This window comes from Lissotriton helveticus, chromosome 10, assembly GCF_964261635.1.
Source record: "Lissotriton helveticus chromosome 10, aLisHel1.1, whole genome shotgun sequence".
In the NCBI taxonomy this organism is placed as follows: domain Eukaryota; kingdom Metazoa; phylum Chordata; class Amphibia; order Caudata; family Salamandridae; genus Lissotriton; species Lissotriton helveticus.
The window spans coordinates 384,139,115-384,160,100 of NC_136071.1; the positions used below are offsets into that span (position 1 = coordinate 384,139,115).

The 20,986-nt window shown below is 46.4% G+C and overlaps 1 protein-coding gene across 1 annotated transcript in view; it reads left to right on the top strand.

Moving 5' to 3' along the window:
- Positions 1–20,986, top strand: part of NOS3 (nitric oxide synthase 3) — a 999,469-nt gene that overhangs the window by 737,724 nt on the left and 240,759 nt on the right. The window contains exons 17-19 of the mRNA XM_078662772.1: positions 4,407–4,539; positions 8,229–8,307; positions 11,806–11,993. Of these exons, the coding sequence (XP_078518898.1) occupies positions 4,407–4,539; positions 8,229–8,307; positions 11,806–11,993 (400 nt within the window). The remainder of the gene's footprint in view (positions 1–4,406; positions 4,540–8,228; positions 8,308–11,805; positions 11,994–20,986) is intronic.

The following is a 20,986-nucleotide window of genomic DNA, read 5'->3' on the forward strand; positions in this document are numbered from 1 at the left end:
CCTTGAAGCTGTTTTTGCTTCCCCACTCCTGCTTCGCATTACGAGCCCCCCCCCCCCCCACCCTCTGAGCATAAACTGAGCCTTTCTATTCCCTGGTCTGCCCGACCACCTCCCTCACTCCCAACACCCCCCAAACCCGCACAGGTCCCGTGGGTGCCTACAATCGGGTTTACTCCAGGGAGCTAGAGTTAATTGTAATGATACTGCTCTTCTAGATTTTAAATAGGTTAACCTAGCATTCGAGTCGGGGACTTAAGTACAGCAGTTAACAAGAACCATTCTAAACCACATCTAGATAAACCTATAGAAATCGTACAAGTTCGTAGTTCATGCACTTTGGACTTTGTCGCTGGAGACCTGGTGTCATTTGCAATCGAATTGTATCTTATTCTGGTTTGTGCGATTGTGGATTTATGTATCCACTACAGGGACTCATGTTTGGCCCCATGCCCACAGGTTTGAATCCTGGAAGACCCACTCACCTTTCATTTTTCCAAGGTCGATAACATGACCCCTTTGAGTTGGGTAGAAATACCATTTGATATTTATTTATTTATTTGGAGGGTTTTATATAGCACTGGCTATTTAGCGTGTTGGTTAAACACGAGCTTTACAAATACCTGTTCTCTTATTTTATATTTTGTCAGGTTATATGATGATTAGTGCATATGGATTTTTATCTCATAAAAGGAAGGCCAGTGATCTCAACTAAAAGCCATTCCCTACAAGTAGGGGTGATGAGCTGTTTAACCCCGACCCCGTGGTCCCCGCCCCACAGGTAACAAAACAGATTAGAAGGCTCGTGGTCCCTGGCATTTAAGGAAACGGAGCACATTGGCGACGTGTTTAATTTTACCAGTAAGGTGGCATAGGCCCCGACTGTGAGAGGCCTCTTACAGCCTGGCTCATCGGCTACTGATACCAGGCTCAACTCTTGTTAAAAGTAGAACCCAGCCCAGCAGTTCTGGCATGTGTACCAGAGGCTTCACGGAGCCAAAGGCACACTCTGGTACAGCCTGCCAGCATTTCTGCTACGGTGGCGCACTATTATTAGCTGGGCCTAAGGCCTGTGTGTGCCTGTGCTAATGCCACGGATTTGAGCTAGTCAAACATGCTAATCACCAACAAATATGTTCTTTCATTCACCGTCACTTATTATATTTTTGTCTAAATGTTATTAGCGCCGTAAGCTTAGAAAAAGTGTCAAGGGCCCTATTTGCAGCAAAGAAAATGCACTCTTACAACCCTCACTCCTCCCCCTCCCAGTTGGATAAAAAGAAACCTTGCTGATAGGGAGTCAAACATCTGGGCCCAGGTGCCACTGAACCGGCTGCACTAACAATGCTTACCCTCCCTCACCTGAGCCGTTTTTGCCAGCTCTTTTTCCCCGCCAAGTAGATATTATCTAATATTCTAACATGGTAACTTCCAAGGAATGTTAAATTTAAAGCAACCGTTGCTTACTTCAGCAGAAAATAACACGAGTCACCGCTCGCTCTCATGCCTTGCAGAGCGCGCGCTCCCACTTCGGATTGCTCATTGGGCATAATTTAGCAGGTCCTGAGCAAAAGGGGTTATATCCGTGGTACAGCACGATAAAGCCTCGTTACCCCAAAGTGTTGTCTAAGAAAACAAGCATTTGCAATGCAATAGGTCTCCCATTTACGTAAAATTCAGCTATTGGTATTGTAAATAACAGTGCTTTTTATTTATGTTTTTAAAAACCAAAACATAAATAAAAGGCATTGCCATTTGCAATAGGTTAAAGTCGTGTACTTGCGAGACCTATTGCATTGCAAATGCTTTTTTTTGGGGGGACTCTGCTTCTACTCCTCTCGCTGTATGCTCCGTCCTTCTTTTTTAGAGCCTGCACTAGTCTCACTCTACTGCTGGCACTTCTTTTAGTTTCTGTTCTTCAATCTACATGCTGCTTTTCAGTGGTACTTCCTCTTCGTCTCATCTGCCTATCACCCACTAGACATAGAGCCCTTTGTTAACTACCCGTAAAAACAGTTCTTTATTTTATCAGTTTAGGAGCTATTTTCTATTCTCCTCCTCCTAGATCGCAGTTATGTAGCCGTGTTTTATGAAATCTGTTGCTTCTGACCGAAGGATTATCATAAAAAGCACTAGCATAGCCAACCATGTCACCATTTGAATGTTGTACAATGCAAAGACAACCAATCGGGCAGGCAACTTTTTACTATTTGGACTCATCTTAAAATGGAAAGCCTCATGAAAATCACTGGATTTATCTTGTTTTTTCAGTGAGAGCGATTTGTTTAGTTGAGTGACCTGATTATCATTGACTTTAAGAGGTGGACGACTGTGTTTATTGGTTTAAAGCTACTCGGTGTACAGCAATATGAAGTTCTTTCTTTGAGTTGTGCAAACATAAGTTTTATCTGTATTCATCCAAATAAGTAGAATAGGAAATGATTCTGCTTGCTGATCTACATGTTAGCTTTATAGCAGAATTTTGTTTGCCTGCAAAGGGTATAGAAAATGTACACCTTCGGCTGAGGGCAGGCTGTGGAATGGGCCCAAGCGTGAAGGATCTCGGGTGCCATGGTTCATGGGTGTGTCTGAGGGGAAATTGCCAAAAGTGACTTTTATTTGGCATCTTTTAAATGGGAACCGAGCCGATGAAGAGAGGAATGCGACACCGTGGTCACCTTGTGGAACTAGTCTGACGGAATGGAATGCCATAGCTGCCCGGGTGTCAAATGCTGCTGATAAATGTAGGTTATTGAAATGTCTCATCCTCCCCGTGCAGTATTGTAAGAAAGGCAGCCTCTTGGGCTGCAGCCAATGCAGCTACCCTGCTGGGTAAGCTGCAAAACATCGACAATACATCATATACACTTGGAATTCAGAAACGCTTTCAGGGGTTTTGCTTAAGTCATAACAGTGTGTATGAATTATTTTTGTAAATGTGTGTTTTGAGAATTTGAGGGGAAGAAACGTGTTTGCAGTGTCTGCAGTATAGCAGAGTTCTGGAAGCCTTTAGGCATTGAAGACTCAGTGCCAGCAATATTCCACGTTTTTTGTAAGAACGGTAGCCAATACTACCTCACTGCTTCTTATTGTTTTCATTTGCAAGAATGTGTAGACAAGTCTACTGGAAAAAGTTTCTTTAGTTGAGGTTACTGGAGGACAAATGAAAGGCAGGGAGCTTATTTGTTAACCGTTTGGTCCTGCTTCCTCGCTGAAATAAAAGGCTAATACACTTATAACTGACATATTTGTATCTCGGCCTTTGGTTAAATGTTCAGCGTGATTTTACTTATTTATTTGACCCCAGAAGAATAAACATCTGTCTGTGCCCAACAGAGTCACACTTATCTGGTTCGTGTTCTACACATGATTTTGTTGTAGTCACTCCATCCACTGCTATTCTAGAACGACGTGAGTATTTATTGTTCAACAAACAGATGGGCAAAGCGGATGGTAAAGGATAGATTTGATTACATCACTCGCATTAGATGCTGGGGACACTGAAGGGGGTTTAAGGAAGGCCAATATTTGAAGATTTCCCTAGTAATTTCTTCGGCTTTTTGCACAGTGCATCCTAGCTGTAGGTAATGTTGTAATGTTCTCCTGGTTGTTTGACAGTTTAGATTTGAATGTCTGTTGATCATCTGTAGTTTTCTGGTTGACGTTTTACTGTTCAGGATATCATTCAAAGGCTTGATTTTGGAGTGTTGGTTGGACTTTCTTTTCCAGAGGTGCTATGAGCATTCTTTTTTTTCGTTTCGTTTCTTTATTCTTTATTTAGGTGTGCACCATAAAAGAACAGACACAGATAAGAACAAACAATGCTAAAACAGTTAAAAAAGCTAAAAGTCATATTATTATTTGTTTTTTGTTAAAATTGTTCTTGAGATTAAAACAATGAGAAGGTCAGTGACGTAGCCCAGTCCATGGTTAGACTTTAAGAAAATTCATCCGTGGCCACCACATAGAACTTAAATAAACAAGCATTTGCAATGCAATAGGTCTCGCTTTTGTGAGAGTTTGAGCTATTGGCATTGGAAATGACAGTGCCTTTCATTTATGTGTTTTGGAAACCTGTAAGCGGTGCGCAAACACACACTTTGCACTTATAGTCTTTGCGTACGAGAAGCAAGGCTGGCAGTAAAAGATTCGCAGTTACTGCCAGCCTTGCTTCTTGTAAGCAACGACTTTAAGTACAAAGTGCGTGTTTACGCACTGCTTGCAGGTTTCCAAAAAATAAATAAAAGGCATACAATGCCAATAGCTCAAACTTTCGCAAAGGTGAGACCTATTGCATTGCAAATGCTTGTCTTCTAATAGTTGCTGTTTAACAATGACATTTTCTACTGTTGTGTTTCCCTCACTGTCCCCAAACCCATCCTCATTCATACCTTATCCTATTCCGATAGGCCGCCTGTGACACATTCTGTGTTGGAGACGATGTTCAAGTCGATGGGAAGGACTTTTTTACAGCCAAGAGCAGCTGGAAGCGACACAAACACCGACTATCTATTCACTCCAGCGCCCTGGACCTTCTCACAGGTAATAAACACGTCAGACTCTATTCGAGGGGCCAATGGGCAGCAGACAGGACCTACTTGGCCCAAACCGGGGTGGTTGAGATTGTTAGTAATGGACCTCGCATCACCAGGGACATGGTAGCCCTGTGCGCACACACATAATGCCAGGACCAAACACAAAGTCAGGGTACGAGGCAAACACCTCCAAGGCTTGCCATACTCCACCCCCACCCCCAAGAAAGGTGAAAACACACACTGAGGCCAGGTCCGCCTCCTGCAGAGAAAAGCAGACCTGCGGTTTCAAAGAGCTGTTCCCCTTTGATTCATGGGATGTTCCCAGTGCGTTCTAAAGTGTAAAACTCCAGAGAGAGCAGCGTATATTTGGTAATGGGGGTGAAATTCTCGGCCTGTGCCAGGGACACCTAATTAAGGGTGCACCGCGGTGCAGATCGAAAATGAGTGTTGTGGCGGCCAGGCGCGCAACACCCATTGGCCTCAAAGGGCTTCAGCCCCATCCCCCCCCGCCGTCGTGTGTGGCAGCCCGGGATGAGACACTTCCGGGCCCGCTCACAGCCACACCCGAGCACTTCACAGGTCTTTAAAAGACCTTGTGCATGTTAATGGGGCTTTGTTGTTGTTTCACCCCTTCTAAGAGCCCCTGCAGCTCGACATTGTGGAATGCCTAAAGATTCAGCACCCCCCAAAAAAAAATTCCTACCCCCCCCCCTAAATGTGGCTCTAGTTGCGCCTCTGGTGGCGGCCACATACAAAAAGTGGTTGGGCGGGTGGAGGGGCACGAGAAGGAGAGATCAGGGTTTAATTTTTTTTTTAAGACTTTCCTGAGGCTGCCAGCCACCTCACCTGTCGCACCCCGGTGGTCTTCCTACGTCGTTGTCCCAGCAGGACCTGGGACAGCATCAGACTCCCTGTGCAATCCCTGCGCTGCTATGAGAGCAGCGAGAGCAGCACAGGGATTGGCCTGAGCCAGCTGCCTTGACGCTCAGCTCAGGACAGGGAGTCTGTGCGGTTTCTCCAGCCGGGTTGGAGAAACATAAGTGCGCGTGTGTGTTTGGCCGTCCTGAAACGGCCGGCTAACCACACATGCGCACTTACAGTGCAGGAACCAGTCCTCCCCCGTCCCATGGCCCGGCCCGCACCTCTGTACAGAGATGGCTCCGAGCCAGCAGCTGAAAGGTAAAATTATATTAAAATATTGTTTTATTTATCTTTTGGCTTTTCGCAAAAAGCTAAAAACCTTTCTGTTTTAGTTGATCAAACGTTTTCTGCTTTTCCTGCTTCAGCAAATACCTATCTCTCTTCTCTAGGCTGTCCCTGGCGCCGGGAAACCCTTTATGGGTAGCTGAGCGCAATACAAATTCAATAAAATAAATAAAATAAATAAATTTTTCAGCTGCTGCCTCTGACCCAGTGGGGCGATGCTTCTCCGCCTTTACGAAGGAGCCGCCCCCTGGACCGATATGTAATATGACCCATGGGGGCAGGGTTGGATTGGGATTGAAAATCGGCCCGGGCACGCCCAAAAAAAAATCGGCCCACATTTACATAATGCGTTTCCTCAAATGACTGCTTCGGCGTAATCTTATAAAAAAAAGCGCGGGGTGGGGGGAGGGTAAAAAAATACACACATTAGTTTACACTGCTGAAACACACCTGGAAACAAGTAAGGCCACTTCTACTCAGGCCCCGTGTTCCCGCTCAGTATGTGCACAGGTTAATGTGCCAGCCAGCGAGACAAAGGGAGTGACACCTCTGCCTGTTGCTAAACAGGAGGTAATGAGCGCCCTTCTGCCTATAGAAAGGCCACTCAGACACCCACTGGGCCGCTGGCTGTTCGAAAAATAGAGACAGCGCCCAAATCGGCCCCCAGACAGCTCAAAAAAGCAGCCCACAGCAGGAACTCGGACACCGGCCCCTCGGGGATTGCCCGAATGCCCGCGTTACCAATCCGACGCCGCATGGGGGTGGGTTACATGCTGTGCGCAGATGCTTATGTACAGCATGTAGCTGGATTGGTGCCCGTCTTTTTGCATTGCACTACAATGTTGCACACAAATGGCCTGTGCTGGAAAGCACTGCCATGTTTTGCGTACTCTAAACTTCTTTGTAGTTGCTATTTGTAGCTGAAGGTAGACTGTTTTTGTAAAGTTTATTGCGTAATAAATCAACATCAAGCAGAGGCGTGAAAACTACAAGGTTCAGGTTTTTACCTTTGCTGTTTAGTTTCTCAATTTTCTGTTATTCTGTCGTTTAGTAAAAGATATATAAATGGTTAATATTGAGGTTACTCACTTATATGACATTCTTACAGGTCATGCACATCTTTTACATCCAGAGCTTGGAAAAGTCTGAAGCCCACCTCCAAATCATAGATTATCTTGTAATCAATTGTGAAGTCCCTGGGGCCTCATTTATGAGAAATAACGCATCGCTGCGTGAAAGCAGCGATGCGTCACTTCTCAGTGCACACTCCTTGCGACATTCCTGATGCGTCATATTTAATGTATGACGCATCATGTCGCAAGGAGTTACAGATACGTCAGTATTTCTGACGTATCTGTAAGCGCAAAAGTGACGCATTGCTGGAGTGTGTCACAAAAGTGACGCAACTCCAGCAATGCGTTCTTTCACATGGGGCTTGAAGGGCCTGCGTCAGTCTTACACCTGCTGTGAGGCAGACACAAGATTTTAACGCAACGGCGTCCTAAAAGTGACGCAGTGAAATCTCATAGATTTCACTGCGTCACTTTAACGACCCCCCTTGCATACAATATACCTGGCGCAGGTATAATGTGGCGCAGGGCTTTACAAAGTGACGCATCTACCTAGATGCGTCATTTTGTAAATATGGCACAACAAGGCGCATTTTTTACGCCACTGGTGCGTCACAAAAAGTGACGCACCGGCGGCGTAAAAGTGACGCACAGCCTCATAAATGAGGCCCCTGGTTTTCTCGATGGCATTGGTGCTTCAGGGTTTTAGGCTCCAGTATCTTCCAGGCAGGAAGATACTGGACTGAAGAGTGCTGGTGGCCCTGGAGATGAGGCGTTTGTGTGCGGTACAGCAGGCCCTGGAAATAAGAGACCTCCTCCCTCGCCGCTGAAGGCTGCTGCTATGACAAAGTGCAGGCGCTGCTGAATGCGCCCCCATATCTGCACAGTGCCTGAGTAGTAACTGCCAGATCCACATCAGGCTGGATCCCCGGATTATTCTGCACTGTATGAAGTGAAATCTCTCCCATAACAGGGACGCTACTGAAATGACCTATTAAATAGCTGTGAAATGCAGACCAAGGAGCTGCCTCAGTGTTCACATTCCAAAATAAATATATTTCAGTATGCGTCACAGGCTACATAGTTATTGATTTGTATGAGAAAAGCCCCTCCTCTTGAGAGGGGGGGGCTCCAACAGATAAAGCCCGAATGAGCATGGGATGCTTAGCCTCATGCCACGGTGCGCGTGCATGCATGCCAACACGCCTAATTCATACAGGAGACTCCTGATATTTTTATTGCTCTATTTTACAATTCTTCTGCATAAAATGTGCTTCCACTTCAGTGCAATTCAAAGGGGAGAGGGAAATCTGTCGAATTTGTTATATCCCCCTTTCACCTGTTCTGAAAGATTGCCATGTATGCAGCTGTATTTTTGGTATTTTGGCTACTGATATCGAATAATGTCCTGTCTTCCCAGGTCTGTCCCAGCTGCACAGGAGGAAGGTCTTCTCTTCAACATTTATCTCCAAACAGAACCTGCAGAGCAGCAACTCCAGGTAATTTCTTGCAGTACATCTAACTGACTGACTATAGACGACCCCTCTTCTGGCTGATGCCCTGCCCTTTTCTTATCAGTGTTGGTTAGAACAAAAGAACCACTTGTATCCCACCTCGAGCAGCCTATGTGTCCCAACAGTGACAGCCTGTGTCTCCCAGTACTATCAGTCACTCATTCAGTACTATCAAGAACCTGAAGTGCTTTACTCCTCCTTGCAGAAGACTGTGTCTCATTACTCTTAACGGTAGCCCTTGCCTCTTTATAACTAGCTATCTAGAATGTGCTCCTTGCTGCCACCTTTGGCAACATGTGTCCTCTTATGCCTGCTATAAAGCTTGTGCTCTCCTTTATTTTGCTACTGGTAGGCTGTATCTCCCTACCCTCCTTATGCACATATGTGGCATCTATGTCACTTTACTCCCAGCTATACAGGGAGCTATATCTCCCTACCCTCCTTATGCACATATGTGGAATCTATGTCACTTTACTCCCAGCTAAACAGGCTTGCTCTCCTTAGGCACTGTTTCCTGTTACTCCCAGGATCATCAGTCTGTGTTCCAGATTTGTCATAAAAAGCACCGCAAACCAGCATAAAGTCTTGAATTGGGATTTATTTGTGCTGGGAAATAGCCCTAAAGTAATGCTAAGCAGCGCTTGGCGCTACTTTGTGCTATTTTGCGTCAACGGGACGTCCCACAGGTGGTACATGAGTGTTCCCATGCAACCTCCCATGATTTTTGAAGCAAAGCCCTATCTAATGTAAAAAGGAAAGCGGGCTTTCCACCAAAAATGTGTGGCTCCTTGGGGCAGGCGTAATGTATGAGAAAAAAAGCTTTCTTTTCTCAAACCTATTTGTAAATGTGCATGTGTGCGCAGCAGGTGTTTGGCCAAAATAGTGTTTTAAAAATATCGGGAGACAGAAATAAAGGAAATTAAATATTGTGACACACAAATATCGTGATGCCAAATATCGTTGACAAGAATACTGTTTTATGAGGTAAGTAATATCATTGTAAATAAAGTGGATGTTTTTAATATCGTTTTCACCAAATATAGTGGTCGAAATATATATTTTTCAATATTTTAATGGGTGTAGTTGATATATTAATTCTAAGTGTTACTATTGCTTATACAAATGTCATTAATCGCTATTAATTAGGTTTAAAATATAGCTTGTAGCTTTAAGTGATTTTACATTTTTTATTAATTGTTAATATTAATTTATAGTGTAACAGGTTGTTGCATGTGTAGGGGAATAGGGTGGGAAGGTGATTTGGTAATAAATAATGAATAATTATTTAATACATTTTATTAAATTATATGATTGAGATTTACTATATAATTTATGTAATACTGTTTTACTTTCATTATATATTACTTGTGGGTTGTTAGAATTGTAGAGTAATATGGTGGGAAGTTAATTAAGTAATAACTAATTGCCCATTCATTTTTAATTGTTAATTAGCTTTTTAATTATGCAATTTATGTAATATTTATTTTACTTACATTTTAATTGCAGGATGCTAGGTTTGTAGGGACATGGGATAGGAAGTTATTTACCTTATAATTGATTAACTATTAATTAATATTTAGAAATTAATTATTTAATCGATTTGTAAATATGTAAATTGTGGAATGCTTATTTAATTTCATTTAATTGTAATTGCAGGATGCTAGGTTTGTAGGAGTATAGGGTGGGAGGTTAATTAGGAAATATTGATTTGACTATTATTTATTGTTAATTATGTAATTTATTTAAGTTATGAAATTGTTATTTTGTTAGTTATATTTTAGGCACAGGGTGCAAGGTTTGTAGGGGAGCAAGGTGGGACATTAATTAATTAATAATTAAATAACAAATAATGTAGCTATTTATATTTTTTATTGAATAGTAATTCGGTAAATTGGTTTTCATTTTTTATATACATATATATATATTTATGGTAACTATTTTTTTTATCAAGAGTTTAAACTTCTTTCTGCATTCATGGGGTTACTCATATATATAATGTGTTTGAAGTGAAGTATTTTCCCTACTCTTGCTTAGACTGCAGTAGGAATAGTAAAATTAACCTCTTCACAATCCAACACTTTCTGTAATGGTTGGAGTGCGAATAGTACATTTTACCAATCCAAAATCCAGCACTTTCCCTACTGTTTCATGGACTGGAGTGGGAATAGTAAATGTCACCCCTTCGAAATACAATGCTTTCCCTACTGTTGCTCTGTTAGGAGGGAGAAGAGTAAATTTCCCCTTCAAATTTCAACACTTTCCCTACTATTGTGTTGTTTTGAGTGGCAATAGTCAATTTAACCCCTCCGAAGTTCAACACTTTCCATACTGTTGCACAGATTGGAGTGGGAATAGTAAGTTTTACCCCTCTGAAGTCCAACACTTTCCTAAGCGTTGCGCTGTTTGGAGTGGGAATAGTAATCTTACCCCTCCGAATTCCAACGCTTTCCCTACTGTTGGCATTATTTGGAGTAGAAATACTAAAGTTAACCCCTCCATATTCCAACTATTTCCCTACTGTTGTGCAGACTTGAGTGGGAATTGTACATGTCACCACACTCTGAATTCCAACTCCTTCCCTACTGGAGTAGGAATAGTAAATCCAGGTCCTCCGAAGTTCAATATTTTCCCTATTATTGCAGTGACTGGAAAGGAAACGGTAAATCTAACCCCTCCGAAGTCCATAACTTTCATAATATTGGTTAAATAGATTTTATAGCATTAATTATTTTATTTTTTATATATTATATTATTTGTTTTTATTTCTAAATTATTTTTTATGTTTATAGTATTTTTTATGTGTTTGTGGGGTTTTCAATTTTTTTATATCTTTTATTGTCTAAATAAATTATCATAGTTTTTCTTATTTAATTGTTTATATTTGTATGGTTTTATTGTGTATGTATGTTTCTATGTTCAAAAGAGTTCAGAAAGATCGATAGATAGATAGATAGATAGATAGATAGATAGATAGATAGATAGATTGCACAGATAGACATTTGTGTGTGTATATATATATATATATACCTATATATATATGTATATATATATATATATAATATATAACATATATATATAAATATATATATATATATGTATATATATATATATATATATATATATATATATATATATATATATATATATAACACAACAGAACACCTTATGGAAAAGCGCGGCCCGTAGAAAGGTGGTACGTGGTGCAGGCGGAGCCTTCCGGACAATAGTACTCCATCACATTTGTGATGGAGTTCCCTGTCCTCCAAGCTCTAAATTGGTCTCTTAGAGTTAAGAGTATGGTCGTGAATCGATTCCAGGAGTCTGTTAAATTTAAATATTGAATAGAAAAGTAGACACATTGCATTTTAGCCATGTACTGAAAGAGAGACCCTCTGTTTTGCGAGGAACCACAGTCTAGCAGCGGTTGAGCTTCTCCAAAATGTACCTTTAAATGACCCCTCTTTTTACCTGGGCACTTTGCAGCCGGTCCACCATCCTCGTCCGTCTGGATATCGGGGGGAAGAAGGAGCTGCAGTACGTACCTGGGGACCATGTTGGAATCTTTCCCTCCAATCGCCTGGAGCTGGTAGAAGCGCTGCTGGAGCGAGTGGAAGACCCACCACCTGACAATGAGACCATCCTGGTGGAGGTCCTGGAAAAGAGTGATGCAGGTAACAATAACTCTACACAACCTGTGGGGCAACCACTGCTGCTGCTCTCAATGTACAATGTGCGGTGCGAATCTGTTCTTCATTCCAACAATAGCACGGGGGGAAGAGCTAGTCAAGGATTCTCTGAGACGAAAGAAATGCAGGGTTGTCCACAGTCTGGTGTGTTTAATGAGTCAATTCAACCCCTGCTTACAGCTGTAGACTGTTGCTGTGAGGGGCCATGCGGGGGGTGGGGGGGAGGCAGTGAGGCTGCTAGGCTGCTTGGAGTTGGGGTGGGGATGGAAGAGTGGCCCTCATGCTGGCGAGGGGGCCGGGTGGGGGACATCATTATTCCTGTCAACATTTTACCCCAGGAAAGTGAGAGATTTTGGGGAAAAGACCGGGGGAATGTTATATTTTCCCGACTAAACTTTATTAAAGCAGAGGTAATTTCAGGCGGAGGCAGCGAAAATCAACCCGTTTTTGGCTTCACCCGTCGTGAGTCTGCCGCCTGAATCGAGTCTATTCCCTCTGCCCGGTGGTTTGCCGATTCGTTTCATTATCCCCGCACCTGATTATTCCGGGAGAAGGACTACCAGGCCACATATGTATCATGTAGTGGTACAGTAGGCTAACTGCATCCCCCCGCCCCCCCACCCCACCCCACCCCGTACCGCCCGGGGCCTCAGTGTCTTTTCTCCAAACATAAGAAGGCCTAATGGTTCCTCCCTCCATAAACATCAAATCTCTTCAAAAATATATTTCTTAGTTCCATGCGTTTTACAAAAATGGAGAGCTGGACCCGGCAGAACAAAAATAACCCGTTGTTTTGTTAACAAGGCGTCAGCTCTGCAGGATGCAGGGGTGCCGGTGACGTATCTGCTGTCTATCGTGGGAGGGCTGGGCGGCTCGGGTGAGGTTATCAGCAGCGGGAAGGTGCTGGGACCAGGGCCAAGCAGGAAGCGTTAGGCGGAGCAGCCAGTAGGGCGTCCTTGGGCCTCATCTTAAGGTCATGTGCCGCGCATGACGTGCCACTGCCACTGTTCCCCTTCCTCCGCACCTCCATTGGAAAAACATTCTCACAGCCAGAAAGAGCCGCATAAACCGGGACAGGGCGTTGGTGATCATGAAAACAGAACGCCTCCTTTGTCCCACCCTTCCATCAAGGGAATAGAATAACACAGGAGTTCGGATTGCAATAGGAACCAGCAGGAGGTGTTCGGTTCACAGGCCGCCCTTCCACGCTCTACAGGGGTTACATCCTGGCCCACGTGGCGACACTTCATTGCTCACACTTGAGGATACTTTCCAAATCCCGGCCATTCACACATAGGCACCTGGCTGGCACACACAGCTCCTAACAGGAAGGGCACGAGGCACCCCGATGCTAACACTAACACCTGACACATCCTGACTACGCAAACACACTGATTCTGTCAAGAACACCTGGCAGACCCTGACCGCCTCCCACGCCATGACTACTCAAAGACAGGGGCACCATGACCACTCACACACAACACTTAGGCTTTCACAGCCGGCTACTAACAACAAGGCCACGTGGCACACACTGCACGCTACTAATACCAATGAGTCGGACATCTGGCACCCGGACTATTTCCACACAGAGAACTCGCTTGCCATGGCTACTGACATACATGACTACTACTGCCAAGACACCTGGCACAAATGACTACTAATGCCATGGACACCTGGCACGAGATGACGATTAATGACAATGACACCTGGTACAAGATGACTGCTAATGCCAAAGACACTCGACACAAGATGACTACAAATACCAAGGGCACCTGACACAAGATGACTACTAATACCAAGGGCAACTGGAACAAGATGACTACTTATGCCAAATACACTCGACAGAAGATGACTACTAAAACCAAGGTCAACTGGCACAAGATGACTACTAATGCCAAGACACCTGGCACAAGATGACTACTTATGTCAAGGACACCTGGCACAAATGGCTCCTAATGCCAAGGACACCTGGCACAAGATGACTACTAATACCAAGGACACCTGGCATAAGAGGACCTCTAATGCCAAGGACGCCTGGCACAAATGACTACTAATCTCAGATCTGTGACTGGGGGTGAATGTTTTGCCATTGTGCAACATTCCGTTCATCATCTTGTTTGTTTTGCTGTTCACCCTATGTGGGAAGGGTATGCCCAGACGTGGGTCCCGTGCTCACTACGCCACTGGAGTCAAGCTATCCTGGCTGAAGACGGCTGATAGCCAGAAACTGGTCCTAGGATGCTTGATTCCGGTCCAGGAAAGACATGGCTTGGCAGTTCGGTCTGGACTGTTCCCATGAGGCACAGGGCCAAGACTGATTTGCATATGGCCATGTCTGAACTGGGGTGGCTTGGTGAGCAAAATAACGATGGATTAAACCCAGATCTGTGACTGGGGGTGAATGTTTTGCCATTGTGCAACATTCCGTCGATCATCTTGTTTGTTTTACAAATGACTACTAATGCCAAGGCATCTGGCACAAATCACTACCAATACCAAGGACTCCTGGCACAAGATGACTGCTAATGCCAAGGACACCTGACACAAGATGACTGCTAATGCCAAGGACACCTGGCACAAATGATTACTAATGCCAAGGACACCTGGCACAAGATGACTACTAATGCGCAAGACACTCGACACAAGATGACTACTAATGCCAAGAACATCTGGCACAAATGACTACTAATGCCAAGACACCCGGCACAAGATGAATACTTATGCCAAGGACACCTTGCACAAATTGCTACTAATGCCAAGGACACCTGGCACAAGATGACTTCTAATGCCAAGGACACCTGGCATAAGAGGCCCACTAATCCCAAGGACGCCTGGCACAAATGACTACTAATGCCAAGGCATCTAGCACAAATGACTACTAATACCAAGGACTCCTGGCACAAGATGACTGCTAATGCCAAGGACACCTGGCACAAGATGACTGTTAATGCCGAGGACACCTGACACAAGATGACTGCTAATGCCAAGGACACCTGGCACAAATGATTACTAATGCCAAGGACACCTGGCACAAGATGACTACTAATGCTAAGGACACCTGGCACATCCTGACTACACGAACACAGAACACCTGCCATTCCCTAACTACACAAGCAGAGGACACTTGCGGAACATGGCAACTCAACACAAGTGCTTAAATTGTATTAGACTAAAAGGGCTTCAAACCCCCGCACATCCACCTTGAGCCTAAGCAAACGTCGAGTGCCTTCTCCTGGGCTTCTGCAGCTTCCAGGACACACACAAATCTGTGGATGATGTGTGCTGTGCTGCGCTGGAGAGCGGCCCCCAAGTGGTAGCCTTGCACAAAGCATTTTGCAGATTATCCGAGGGTTCAAGTGCATAAAAAAATTAGGACAACTGTGTTTGAGTAATCAATGGCAAATGTATTCTTTTATGTTATACAAATTCAGTTGGTCAATGACATCACTACAGATGTCTGTGTAACCAGTCACAAAACCGAATTCTGGTTGGTGCACTGGGAAATAGTGACATGCAGGTGGGCGAGGCACTGAAGCCTGGCTCCGCTCAGCTTAAGCTCCTGTTGGAACCTCAAGCCCATAATGATCTGAGCTTTCATGTGGCTCTCCCTCTACCCAGAATGTGGCATTAGGGTCAGAGCTGCAGACTGTGGAACTGGGAACCACTTTCGAATCTCGGCCTTGGCTCAAAATCCTGTGTTTTTGGGTAAATCGCTTAATCGCCCCTTAGCTATAAGCAATGCATGTAATCAAGTATAATGTTACTGGTGCGCATCTATAGCGCTCCAATTTGGAAATCTCAAAGACACTGTTAGTTATGGATTCCTTACCTTAGAATTACCCTCAGGCATCAGACTGGATCCAGAAAGTTTTTCGTCAGCAGTACCTCTGCGCGTCGAAAGGTGGCGCCGTTCGGCTCCGCATCCGTCCTTGGTGTCGTGGTTGACAGAATGACGTCACTGTAGCTTTTTAGACGCTGCCCTCGCTTGCTGATGTCAGTTATTTCTTTTTCTGTTTTCGCACCAGCCAGCGCAGTTCCGGAGAGACCGGTACCTCCAGTCACTTTTTGACTGCACTTTTTGAGCGACTTTTGTCGATGTCTTTTTGAGTCCTACCGACTCCTGGTGCACGTAGGGATGCCTGGCTTCAAGGCTTGCGGTTCGTGTACCGGACTGATGTCAGTGACAGATCCACACCGCGTGTGCCTCTTTTGCCTGGAGCGCGACCACGACCCCAAGTCGTGCTCCGACTGCCGGACTATGGCTCCGAAGTTTTTGTGGGCACGTCTCAAAAGCTTCTTAAGCACCGGCAGTCGGCTCAGCGCCTCCTGAGGAACCCGGTCGTGAGGAAGGTCGAGGGACCGGTCGCGGAGCCATCACCAATCTTCATCGAAGTCTTCGCACTCAGGGTCAGGTAAGTCGAAGCACAAGAAGAAGTCGAAGAAGAATCGTCGCGCTTCGTCTTCTCCCCGTCGGTCGGCTGATGCGACGAGGGATGCGGGCGGTACCCCACCCTCATTGTGCGGAACCTGAAGGGTCGACTCCGAGCTTCCCTCCATTACCCGGACCCGGAGCGACCCCTGCCCAGCTTCGTCAATTTAACGAGGCGATGCATGCCATGTTTGGGCAGCCCGACTCCATTGGCGGGCCTTCGGGCCCCGCAGACTGGGTTGGGGTCCTAGGCCTTCCCTGCCAGCAGCTCCGGCCCCGACAACACAGGGTCCCCATGGATCCAGGCCTGGATCCGGATCGGCGCCGGTTGACCACATTACACCTCCACCGGCACCGCTTCCTTCAGCACTGCACCTGTACTCGACGCTGGTTGTGCCCCATCTGGCTTAGACGCCGGTCTCCATCCTGATGTGGATACGGAACCGGACCCGCGTCGTCCCACGCCGGATCAGGCGCAGAGTGGTGTCTTTGTGTCCCTGTTCACTCCTGGGGTCCCTTTCAGGCCAGATTGCCACCTAGAGGATGAGGAGAAGGACTGGGAGGGGTCAGGTGACTCCTGACTGACCAGTTGGATTATGATCCGGACTGGAGAGAGGACCTGGGGGATGCCAGTGGTCTCGATACCTCCCCAGACCTTGGCATGTTGTTTCTCCTACCGTGTCTATGGAGGAGGGAGCTTCCTATGCAGTGGTGTTGCGTAGGGCACCCAAGGCTCTCCACCTTGAGCTCCCTATGGTAGCAATCAGGACTAACCTCCTGACAGAGGTGCTTCAACCGCAAGCAAGCTCTTCGGAGTCCCTGCTGCCGTTTAATGAAGCCCTAACTGATATCGTTTTGGGCACCTGGTCCAGGCCCATGGATGATTGCCCGACGCCACCGCCCGGCCCTGGATGACCCAACTTTCCTCTCCCAACACCCCACCCCTGAGAGCTTGGTGGTCCAAGCATCTACTTCCAAGAGCGCATTCCCCAACGCTTTACCAGATAGGGAACCAAGAAGCTGGATCATCTTGGTAGGAAGATTTTGTTCTTCCACCACCTTGGGACTGCGGTCGGTAAACACTGCATGTCTATTGGGCCGTTATTCCTACTCTGTGTGGGACACAGTTGTGCAAGTGCTACCTCGTTGTCCAGAGGAGGCCCGGACCATATTCTCCCAGGCTGTTGCCACCGGGAGAGACGCAGCAAAGTTTACCATCCGCTGTGGGCTGGATGCCGCCGACTCTCTAGGCAAGACGATTTTCACATCTGTAGTCCTTCGACGCTACGCCTGGATGAGATCGACTGGCTTTTCTGGGGATGTCCAGAGCACCCTGATGGACATGCGGTTTGATGGCCGTCGCCTTTTTGGCGACAAAGCAGACAACGCTCTAGAGCGTTTCAAGGACTCAAGTGCTACGGCCAAGTCCTTGGGCCTCTCTAACCCCCTTGCGCAGTCTGCTTTTTGCCCCTTTCGTGGCTACGGAAGGGGTGCCTCACTACGTCCCGCCCAGAGCCACAGGCTGACGCAAGCTGCACAACCTTCGCGCGGCCAGGGACATGGGAACCACCGCCGTCGTTCTGGGGGCCAACAAGCGGGCCAGTCCACCACCCCCCTCTGCTTCAGCCTCCAAACCTTCCTAGTCTGACTTTTCAGGCCCATCAATCGCCAGTGGGCGGCAGGATCCGCCATCACCTCCCCCACTGGCGCACCATCACGTCGGACAGGTGGGTTATGCAGATAGTCTGAAGGGGCTACTTAATCCCCTTTGAGTCTACCCCTCCAGTCACGCCACCTCATTACCATCGCATGTCGGAGGATCATCTGGGCCTTCTCCAACAGGAAGTTACGGCTCTCTTGGCCAAGGGAGCCATTGAGCGTGTTCCTGCCCCAGAAGTAGGTCGTGGTTGCTATTCTCACTACTTTCTGGTACCCAAGAAGGACAAGGCCCTGCGTCCTATCTTGGACCTCAGGAAAGTCAACCACTTCCTCCGGAAGGAGAAGTTCAAAATGTTGACGCTAGCTCAGGTCTTGTCTGCCCTCAACCCTGGAGACTGGATGGTAGCGTTGGACTTGCAGGACGCTTATTTTCACATCCCTGTCCTGCCAGCCCACTGGCGCTACTTGCGGTTCACGGTAGGCCACAAGCATTTTTAGTTTACTGTGCTCTCCTTCAGCCTTACAAGCGTCCCTCGGGTGTTCACGAAAGTGATGGAGGTAGTTGCAGCTCATCAATCATCTGTAAAGCGCTCTACATACCCCGAGGGTCTCAAGTCGCTGGGGAGAAGGGGGGAAGCTACTGATCGAACAGCCAGGTCTTGAGTATCCTCCTGAAGGTCAGCAGGTCCTGGGTCTGTTGTAGGCTCAATAGGAGGGTGTTCCATGTCTCGGCGGCAAGGTGAGAGAAGAATCTCCCGCCGGTGGTTGTTCTTCCGATGCGCGGGACGATGGTGAGTGAGAGGTCGGCGGAGCGGAGCTGGCAGTTGGGGATGTAGAAGGAGAGCCGTCTTTTGAGGTAGGCTGGGCCGGTCTTGTGGAGTGCTTTGTGTGCTTGGATGAGGAGCTTGAAGGATATCCTCGTGTTGACGGGGAGTCAGTGCAGGTTTCTCAAGTGGGGGGTGATGTGGCTGTGTCGTGGTACATCAAGGATCGTTGTGCCGAGGTGTTTTGGAGGCGTTGTAGTTGTTTGATGAGCTTGGTCAGGGCTCCCGTGTAGAGGGCGTTTCCGTAGTCGAGTCTGCTGCTGACGAGGGCCTGGGTGACTGCCTTTCTTGTATCTGCCGGCATCCATCTGTAGATCTTGTGAAGCAGGAGGAGGGTGTTGAAGCAGGAGATGGTAACAGCAAAAAAGTACCTCTGACAGACCTATATATTTTTACAGTGATAATTTTCACGAACACTTTCAAAAAGGATGCTATATATATATGAAAAAGACATTGAATTTATTCAAAAATATTATTTTTTCTCATTTATTAATTCATTCTATTTTGTTCATAATAAATACATAACATATTCTTTACATACACAAATAAAGTGACATATTTGATTTGATCAGTCTGAGCAAAACTTAGTTAAACATAAGAGAAAGAAACCCAAGCCACATATCTTGTCCTCATTTCATTCATTCCATCATACATACTGCTACACTCATTACATAATCTAAAAGAACAGAATAGACATAATTAACAATAGACATAAGACAAACAATGAATTATTCTTGGCAGACCCCTATAGATGTAAATATTCACCTTTTCATTTTATGTACACATTGTTGCTTCTTACTCTTTACATATGTCAGAATAATTAATAAAGGGCTCTTAGATGCGTACGGCCTACGTACGTTTCGGTGATTGTTGTTATTTGGTTCACCTTCTTCAGGGCCAGAAACAGAATAGACAAAATACAAATACACACACCAAAATCTAAAAACAGGGGGTTCTTGAGTTTCTTTTATTGAGAAGAGAACGGTGGAGAACACTCCCCAAATATTTAGTCTGATGAGAGACTCAGTTTCACTTTAACCTTGTGGTCTCTGCATCTGTGAGAAAAATAAGTACTGCTTATATTCGGTATTCCGGTTGTGCAGCCAGTTATTTGTTCTTCATGGGAATTTTTTTCACGTAGTTGAACCTGCTGTTGGTATCCTGTCAGCAGAAAATCGTGGCAGGGACAAACTACACTTCAAGGTCTTGCTGTGTAGATGGCTGATGACAGTATCTCACTGCTGCATCTTTAGTTTTCCTTGTACGTACGTCTAAAGGGGGTTCTCCAGTATGCGTGCTGCTACAGGAGATGGTGACAGCGTTGACTTGCTTGGTCATTGAGAGCGTTGAGTCGTGGATGATTCCCAGGTTGCGTGCGTGGTCAGTGGGTGTCGGGGCTGGCCCCAGTGCCGTCGGCCACCAGGAGTCGTCCCAGGCTGAAAGGTTGGAGCCGAGGATGAGGACCTCCGTCTTGTCCGAGTTCAGCTTCAGGCGGCTGATCTGCATCCAGTCGGCGACGGCCTTCATTCCTTCGTGGAGGTTGCCTTTGGCGGTGATGGGGTCCTTGGTAAGGGAGGGGATCAGTGTCTGGCTGAGGGAGGATCCCTGGGGTACGCCGCAGATGATCTCAGAGGCTTTGGAACGGAATGGGGGTGCCGGACACACTGGGTTCTGCCAGAGAGGAAGGAGGTGGTCCATTCCAGAGCCTTGTCTCGGATCCCTGCGGCGTGGAGGCGTGCGCGTAGAATGTGGTGGCAGATGGTGTCAAAGGCGGCAGAGTGGTCCAGGAGGATGAGTGATGCGGTCTCACAGTTGTCCAGCAGGGTCCTGATGTCGTCGGTGGCGGCGATGAGGGCAGTCTCGGTGCTGTGGTTGCTGCGGAACCCTGACTGGGAAGGATCCATGTCGTTGGTGTTGGAGCTGGGGTTGGAGAGTTCCTTCACGATGTTCAAGTGCTCCTTGCTATTGTGTGCGTTGTTGTAGAGGCGGTCCTTGAAGGAGGTCCTCTTGGCCGCCCTGATGAGGTGGTGGTGGTTGCGGATGGCGTCCTTGTGTGCTGCGTGGCT